This window comes from Littorina saxatilis, unplaced genomic scaffold (assembly GCF_037325665.1).
Source record: "Littorina saxatilis isolate snail1 unplaced genomic scaffold, US_GU_Lsax_2.0 scaffold_1584, whole genome shotgun sequence".
NCBI lineage: Eukaryota > Metazoa > Mollusca > Gastropoda > Littorinimorpha > Littorinidae > Littorina > Littorina saxatilis.
This window is the reverse complement of record NW_027128180.1, coordinates 15,511-24,531: the sequence shown is the minus strand read 5'-3', so window position 1 is coordinate 24,531 and position 9,021 is coordinate 15,511. Positions and strand designations below refer to the sequence as shown.

Below are 9,021 nucleotides of genomic sequence, written 5' to 3'. Positions count from 1 at the left end.
TCTCTCTCTCTCTCTCTCTCTCTCTCTCTCTCTCTCTCTCTCTCTCTCTCTCTCTCTCTCTCTCTCTCTCTCTCTCTCTCTCTAGTTCAAGTTCGAGTTCTCTCACTCTCTCTTTCTCTTTCTACAATATTTCCCATTTGTGCACTCGACGTCGATTTTCCCCATTTATTTCACCTCCAAAGCAAAAACAAAAAAACCCCACAGAGAAAAAGTCCCAAGTCCTTCCTCCCTTCCTCTTTCTTGTATTATCTGCCCATCCCCCTGTCCCCTCTCTTCCCCCAGTGTAATGGGATTGTAGGGAGCTATTTCTGTGAAAACACATTCATCTTGCAGAAAAGAAGAGACCGGTGGAAGCCCTCAAGGGAACTCTCTGGCATCAGAGAATTTGGGGTCCGCTGAAGAATCAGAAAAGTTTTGCTCTGCTCGCCCCCTTGTTCAAGACTGCTAGGCAGTAAAGTGTGTGGGTGTCAATTGTACTCACCAACGTACCGTACCCGGCGAAAAAAACGCAACTCATTTGCGCCCACTGTTGCAAGTGATTTTTCGTCATTTGTGACCCTCCACCACGAAATGAGTCGCATGTGGGTTTTAGTATGGTGACACCACTGTGACGCGATGAAGCCAGACTATGTTTTAGCAGCTGGTTATATTACCGGAATACACATCTAGTATGTTTTAGTAGTTTTAGTCGTTCTTTAACCACTGTGATGTGTTGGAAGAGTTTATTTTTATGTGCTGTTTTAGAGGTACATTTTATCAGTATGGAACATGTTCAGTTCTTACAGTAGTTGATAGTGGGGGGGGGGGGGAGGATCCTATCTTATTCTGCGTACTTTTATTGTGGTTCCGATAGCTCTTAGAGTTTCATAGTTCTCACCATGTCTGTATAGTGTATGTATTAGTTACTGTGATACCAAATTGTCTTACCCATGTATGTATGATGCTATGCGCCAGTGATGTATGAATGCTATTTATTTTTGTTTTTATCACACAGCAAGCTGCTTTCCTCGTGTATTTTTTATGTTCATTCATGTATTGTACACTTGGCAATAAATTATCTATCTATCTATCTATCTATGTCACCTCGCGCGGTTCTGCGCTAGGCTTAATAATAGTCCGGGGAGTGTCGGGTAACAGTGTGAGGGTCACCTTAGTCACAGGCTTATAACTCAAACAGTTTTCTCTCTTTTCTAAAACGGTTTTCACCACTGGATAGAGCATAAAAACCTCTTTGGGAAAATGTAACAATATAAAAATCATGCAAAGGTGACATGCGACTCATTCCGTGGTGGGGGGTCGGTCACATTTTCAAATTGTCGTAAAATATGAACCAGATAAGGTACATAAAAAAGGAAGACAGATTCGTGGAGGATATTTTACTGGCTGAACGATTAGTGCATATTATTTAATCGTTTTCTGTTTTTACCTTTTCATAAACGGTGTTATACAGGGTAGAAGTCAAGCGAGTCGTGATTGCAGGTGAACAAATGTCACTTCGACACGCTACAAAATTCGTCTCTGGCATTCTCTTCATTTTTCGGGAAAAGAATCGTGTACCCTTCGCTCATATTCTTGCGAGTTAATTTTTCGACTGCGTAATAGAAAAAGGAATGCATTTTGAAAAAAAAGGGAAACAAACTATCACATTTTTGAAAATCAATAAGAAAGCATGCTTTTGAAAATTGGCAACTATGAAAAACAAAGCATTTGTACGATGTTTGTAGCGGTTGAAAGGTTTACCTTTGGTTGTAGTCACGACACACGTCATCATTACACAATATTACGCAATTCATGAACAAGTAAAACAAGACTATAGAGGGGAACAAACTGTGCAACACATCCTACATGGCTCTGTTTATCCTATTGCAATAACTATTCTAGTTCGTATTTTACAAAGGTTTGAAAACGGCCACACCACCTCGTCTCTGTGTGTGTGTGTGTGTGTGTGTGTGTGTGTGTGTGTGTGTGTGTGTGTGTGCGTGTGTGTGAGTGTGTGTGTGTGTGTGTGTGTGTATGTGCGTGTGTGTGTGTGTGTGTGTGTACCGGTATTTTTCTCTCGTCAGTTTCTTGTCTTTCTTGCCTGTCTCTCTTTTGTGCGTAATTTGTATGCCCCCTCCCCCCCCCCCCCCCCCACTCCCACCCCTTCCCCCTCTCCGCCCTGTTTTCCATAAAACTGACATTTGAATATTTGTCTAATTTCAGGACAAAAGACGGAAATGACGCAGTGCCTGTAAACGGATTACGTGTTAACGGCCATCTTTGAATGCGGTGGATAACCTGATCTGCAATTCAACAGTGCTTGTTCTTATGGCGTCTTCCTGTGTCTGTGTTTAAAGCGGGAAACAACACATCAATATTCCCTTCATGTGAATTAATTTCGATTTTTGTTTTGGCGGAATAACGATCACATTTGCCTAGCTCTATCATCAATCATGTTTCATTGCTGGAATCAGAAAGGAAATCTTGTTTTTTAAGCTTAGGGTAGCATCAATTATTGCATCTCTGAATACCAACAACATTTCTGAAGATCATTTCATTTTCATTACAAGCTCTTTGATTCAGAAAATTCAGCTTTACTTTCTTGAATTTGCAATTCGTTTTTTTGTGCGTTTTTGTTTACAAGCATTTACATGGAAAAGGTAATCGTGCGAACAGAATTCCTTCTCACAAATAAAAGTGTCAAACTCTATGAAAGAGAAACAACAATGTTGTGATTTTTTCGCTGTGGCTGTTTGGGAAGCGGTTATTTTTTTTCTCTCTTCTTTCTCGTGCATATTTGTGTAAAACGGTGTATAATGTAGCACGATACCGTCTGATTGTTTTGGCCTCTAGTTTAGTGAATATCACTCGCCGCACGTGATACTCGTCAACACTACTCTGTCACGGCAATGTACGGTGGGGTGTAGGGAGCACCATTCACCCTGCAGTTTATTTCTCAACACCACCACCACGGCAATTCAACGTCTGAGCAAAGTGCAAGGAAGCTCAAGACTTCTGCATGGCGATGTTGACGCCCTTCTGTTATCTCTTCGCCGACGAGAACTACGACAACGACAACATCGCCATCATCAACAGCGACAACGACAATGTCCGGAGTGCTGACCCGGGGACGAGCCAACGATTCAGGGGTCAGTGTACGGTACACGCCTTGCGCCAAAAGTGATAAATCTGAGGAGGAAGTACGAGCAGAAGAGGAGGAGGAGGAGGAAGTCCAAGAGGAGATTTCAATCCTCCGCCGCGATGGTAGCGGCCGTAGGGGTCACGTGGCCGGCGGAAGAGGCAAGGGCGCAGGCTCAACGGGAAGTGGCGGAAGCGGAGGAGGAAGCGTGTCCTCCAAGTTCCGGTTGAGAGCAGGGTCAGAAAGTATCGACGATGATTACGACATCGCTGAAGAAGATAGCATTAGCGGGGACCAGCCACAGCCACAGAGAGGGACATCTACTCTAGCCTCTCTGACCAGCGGTGACCTAGAGCTCACAGAGTGCCCGCACCTGCCTCGCCAAGACTCTACAGCGGGCAGCGGCGTGGGCAGCAGTATCTACGAAGGGGGCAGAGAAGGAGGGAGGTCGGGGGCAGACTCTGCCAGCTGCGGCGACCACTCCATCACCACCATCAGCGCTGCAGCAGCAGTGCCAGGGACGTCCAGCACCCAAACCCCCACCGCCAACGGGCCGCGGCATCTGCCGGGCCTAGACCTGTTCGCGCAGGGCAGCGAGCGGACCAAGCTGATCGGGGAGAGACTGAGCTCCACGGACAAGATCTCCCTGTCCTCGCCCATCTACTCCAACAAGGTCGTAGAGCAGCGGGACCGGTCGTCGTCCCGTCAGAGTCTCCTGGAGATCGTCAGCAACAAGCTGGATCGCGTCAGGACCCGCAAGCGCTTCTCCCTAGCTCAGGGGTCGCTGCTTAAGAAGCCCCGCCTCTCCGAGGCCAACGTCAACGTCATTAGCAATCGCGTCACGCGCAAGCAGCGGCGGAAGGACATCGAGGAGAAGTTCGGCAAGCGGAAGAGCATCCGCGGCGGTGATCACATCCGGGTGGAGACCGCGGCGTCCACGAGCTCGGACCACGATGGGTGTAACTGGACCTTCGTGTTCGACCCGTCAGGGCGACTGTGCTACTGGTGGTCTTCCGTGGTCAGTGTGGCTTTCCTGTACAACTTCTGGGTCATCATCTACCGCTTCGCCTTCCAGGAGATCAACAAGGACAACATCGCCGTGTGGTTCACGCTGGACTACACAGCGGACCTACTGTACGTACTAGACATCATCTTCCACTTCAGGACAGGTTACCTGGAAGACGGTGTGTTACAGACAGACCCCGCCAAGCTGCGGATACACTACACCAACACCACCACCTTCTACATCGACTGTCTGTGTCTTCTGCCGCTGGACTTCCTCTACCTCTCCATCGGCTTCCGCTCCATCCTGAGGGGGTTCCGTCTGGTGAAGGTCTACCGATTCTGGGCGTTCGTGGACCGGACGGAGCGGCACACCAACTACCCCAACGTGGTGCGCTCCGCCACCCTCATGCACTACCTGATCGCGCTCTTCCACTGGAACGCCTGCCTCTACTACATCGTGGCCATCCACCTGGACCGCAGGCAGGGCTGGAGGTTCCCCAAGGAGAACGGGGTGGCGCTGCAATACCTGCACGCGCTGCACTGGAGTCTGGTCACCTTGACGACCGTCGGGACGCCGCCTACGCCCAGGACGGAAGGGGAGTACGCCTTCGTCATCTTCGAGGTCATCTTCGCCCTGGTGCTCTTCGCCACCTTCCTTGGCCACATCGCCAACATCGTCACCAACGTCTCGGCGGCCAGGAAGGAGTTTCAAGGTGAGTCGATCTTAAGGGGTTAGTGTGGGTGGTAGGGTGGAGGTTTGTTAGTCGTTGTACATGTGTGTGTATGTGTGTATGTGTGTGTGTGTGTGTGTGTGTGTGTGTGTGTGTGTGTGTGTTTCTTTCTTAATTGCTCCGTCTTTCTGTCTGTCTATTTGTCCGTCTCTTTGTCTGTCTACCGGTTTGACCCTCTCTCTGTGTCTTTCTCTGTCTTACTCCGTCTCTCTGACATGTTTCTCTCTCTCTCTCTCTCTCTCTCTCTCTCTCTCTCTCTCTCTCTCTCTCTCTCTCGCTCTCTCTCTCTCTCTCTCTCTCTCTCTCGCTCGCTCTCTCATTCAATCGTTATTCAAAATGTCAATGCTTCATTTGTACCGAAATTGCAGATTTACCAACAATAAATCTACCGCACTGGTCAAAATGTCAAAGGGTGACATTGCAATGACTAGATCGATCGAGTGGCGGAGACAGCGGTAGGGGGGGGGGGGGGGGAGGGTAGTACAGAGAGAGAGAGAGAGAGAGAGAGAGAGAGAGAGAGAGACAGAGAGAGAGAGCTAGAGACAGACAGACAGACAGATAGACAGACAGAGACAGAGACAGACAGATAGACAAGACAGACAGACAGACAGAGAGAGATAGAGAGACAGAGATAGAGAAAGATAGACAGAAAGACAGAGGAATAAAGAATTCAAAACTCAGAACTAAGGAGAGGCGATCTTTATGAACACGTTTCATCGGAGATTCGTTATGTACAATCACACAGCTTAGTACATATATATATGGGTCACTCTCCTGAAAACTGGTCAGATGTGTGACTTGAGTGCCCAAAAATAAAGTTAGTCAAAATTGAAATATTTTGGTGTGTTTGGTTTGTTTAACATCTCAACTTTCCAACACAAGGTTTTGAAAAGCAAGATAAACTTTTGGAAATGTTGTAATTTAAGATAATGTGTTGAAGGTTGCCTCGTCTCGCGTGAAACATAGGACACCATTAGAGGCACATTTTTACTCTTATCATAAAAAATACAAGTGATTATCATGCAATTTCCAATGAGATACAATAGAAATTGCTTCATAGAAGTACCAGAAGTTTCAAAATATACCATACACTTACATAATGGGGGGATTACTATGAGGACGCCAGATCAACAATTTCCTCATTCACAGAAAACCTTTCCAGCAAGTGATCAGAAATTGCTATCTGCAAAATTGTATCATTTAAAGAATCTCCATGAATACTTAAACAGGACTATGGACATACTTTGAAAAATCTTGGTAATACATGCAGATATTCATCAAATGACACAGAACGTCTCGCGTGTAACCATGGACACCGCAAACAAACACAGACACCAATATCAGTTAACCATGGGTTTATTTCAGTCAAAACGAAACAACTTTTTATTGAAATGTGTGTCTGCCACATCTGTCAAGAGTTGGGACAGGCAGCACCTCAACTACTTCCTCAAACTTCACAAAAAATATCTCCTCCACAGCAGGCCACACAAACGATGATCCTTGTTTCCTAAGTAAACGGACAACCACCCCATTCCCATCCATTGTGTCAATCTGTGGACAGACAAACGAACCTTTCTTAAAATAGAAAAATTAAAAATAGTAACTGAAAAGGTTTACATCATGAATTAAAAATACAAGGAGCAAGTGACACCAATAAACTTGGAAATGTCTACCTCAGAAAAGCAGACAACTGAAGCTCTCCATTCATACCAACTAGGGGTAATTTGGTACTTGAAATACATGTATAAATGTAATTGATTCCATATGTAACCTGCACTTACCATGCCATGGAAAGACTTTGCTAGGAATGTCTGCACAAATCAGTATGGATACAGAAAATTAAAAAAAATGACTGCATGCAAGCAAAGTCATTCCAGTATAATAAGATTAAGATTAATGAAAAACATGTTAAAACAATTATTTACAGTAGAAACGTACCGGTCTCTCTGATCTGCTCCTGGATCAGCATTGACTGGACTGGCAGAAAGGATAGGAGCATTAGCAGCATCCTGGCATCTGAAAAAAAGTATGCAACAGTTGGAGTGAGATATTTTAATTGCTACCACAGCTTTACATCGCACATTGAGGTACATAACAGTGCATGTTACAACCGTCAAGATCCCAAGATACACACATTGGAAATCAGAGTGGTTCTGTCCTGAACACATCCTCGTAACACAAAGAAACAACAAGTCGCGTAAGGCGAAATTACTACATTTAGTCAAGCTGTGGAACTCACAGAATGAAACTGAACGCACTGCATTTTTTAACAATGACCGCAGTGAAACTGACGAGCCTGTTTAGGGCGGTAGTGGTTTCGCTGTGCTGCATAGCACACTTTTCTGTGCCTCTCTTCGTTTTAACTTTCTGAGCGTGTTTTTAATCCAAACATATCATATCTATATGTTTTTGGAATCAGGAACCGACAAGGAATAAGATGGAATTGTTTTTAAATCGATTTCCGAAATTTAATTTTAATCATAATGTTTATATTTTTAATTTTCAGAGCTTGTTTTTAATCCGAATATAACATATTTATATGTTTTTGGATCAGAAAATGATGAAGAATAAAATGAACGTAGTTTTGGATCGTTTTATAAAAAATAAACTTTTAATTACAATTCAGATTTTTAATGACCAAAGTCATTAATCAATTTTTAAGCCTCCAAGCTGAAATGCAACACAAAGTCCGGCCTTCGTCGAAGATTGCTTTGCCAAAATTTCAATCAATTTGATTGAAAAATGAGGGTGTGACAGTGCCGCTTCAACTTTTACAAAAAGCCGGATATGACATCATCAAAGACATTTATCCAAAAAAAAGAAAAAAAACCATCTGGGGATATCATGCCCAGGAACTCTCATGTAAAATTTCATAAAGATCGGTCCAGTGGTTTACTCTGAATCGCTCTACACACACACACGCACAGACACACACACACCTATACACCACAACCCTCGTCTCGATTCCCCCTCTATGTTAAAACATTTAGTCAAAACTTGACTAAATGTAAAAATGACTACACGCTGTGTAAAATCTGCTCCAGTGCAAATGAAAATGCCAGTATCTGTCATAATTTCTGCCCCGCACGCATCGCTGACACCGCATGCGGAAAGCAGCAATGGCGTCTGCTATACGAACGAGACAGCTCTGGCTATGATGAGAGATTCAAACGTTATTTCTTGAGATTCTCAACAAAACAAATGAACCTGAACCACATGATCTAATCTTCATTTAAAAAAATAGAAAATAAACTAACAAGAGGCGCAAAACAATCATAAAAAACGAAAACTTCTTTTCACGTTGGACTGTACCTAGATCTACTCTACCCATGAATTTGCCACTTGGTTGCGTTTTTCTGACAGAAAGGCATTTTTTTCGAATTCAGTTTGTAAACATGACAAAATCATATTAGTGGTTTAAGTTCTACACGCAAAATAGTAAAAATAGAGCCGTTGTAAAGCTCAAACTTACCTCAAAGGTTGTGGTATCATGTACCGTCTCGCACGTCTGTCGTCAACTTTGGCGCGGACCCCGCAACAACAAAGTTTTCCTGCGTCTAACCGCGTGCTCGATTGTACGAAAACACGTTTGCACCGTGTAACCCCCACAGGGACTCCCTTATATTCATGCGCGAATGGGTTGAAAGATCGCAAGTTTGCCAGAAAATAGTTCTGCAATGTGCTCACACGTATCGCAAATTTTCGGACACCACTTGCAGATCTATCAGAACATCTCATTAAACTTGCTTTACAGACTCAACTTGAATCTCATTCAATCGCGATTAACGACATCGAATATTTTACTATGTCAGAGTAGAATTATCCATCCCCTGAAACAGTATGCACAAGTTATGTTTGGGCATGGCGTTGAAGCTAAAAATAGGACACCAGGCGTGACGTGCGAGACGATTGTTTCTACATGGTCAAATGCAACCAAGTTATTATCAAAAGATCGTTTGGGCGCATCGGGCGGGTGAAATAAAATTCATACACAGGAATTTGCAACAATTGTAGAAAAATGTGTTATCAAATGGGTAAATTTGAGGCATGTGTATGTGCAGAGATAGCATGTCACACTTTCGAATGGAAAAAAGTGGCGATTTCAGAGCTTCTGCAGTGCAAAGCAAATCACAGAATTTACAAACGCTTTAGTTCTTGTTCACACTG

At 44.2% G+C, this 9,021-nt stretch overlaps 1 protein-coding gene and 1 long non-coding RNA gene across 2 annotated transcripts; one reads left to right on the top strand and one right to left on the bottom strand.

Moving 5' to 3' along the window:
- The first annotated feature begins 2,217 nt into the window (after positions 1 to 2,217).
- LOC138956548 (cyclic nucleotide-gated channel cone photoreceptor subunit alpha-like) lies at positions 2,218 to 4,859 on the top strand. Its single transcript, XM_070327882.1, has one exon. The coding sequence runs from the start codon at positions 3,087 to 3,089 to the stop codon at positions 4,857 to 4,859; it is 1,773 nt and encodes a 590-aa protein (XP_070183983.1). The 5' UTR covers positions 2,218 to 3,086.
- A 964-nt stretch (positions 4,860 to 5,823) lies between these two features.
- On the bottom strand, positions 5,824 to 8,805 carry LOC138956549 (uncharacterized). Its single transcript, XR_011452693.1, has 3 exons — positions 8,327 to 8,805; positions 6,793 to 6,870; positions 5,824 to 6,405 (listed from the first exon to the last, which is right to left on the bottom strand). It is a non-coding gene; the product is annotated as an uncharacterized lncRNA (long non-coding RNA).
- Positions 8,806 to 9,021: the final 216 nt, after the last annotated feature.

Coding starts and splice junctions, on each gene's coding strand:
- LOC138956548 (XM_070327882.1), top strand. CDS start 3,087: ATGTCCGGAGTGCTGACCCGGGGACGAGCCAACGATTCAGGGGTCAGT.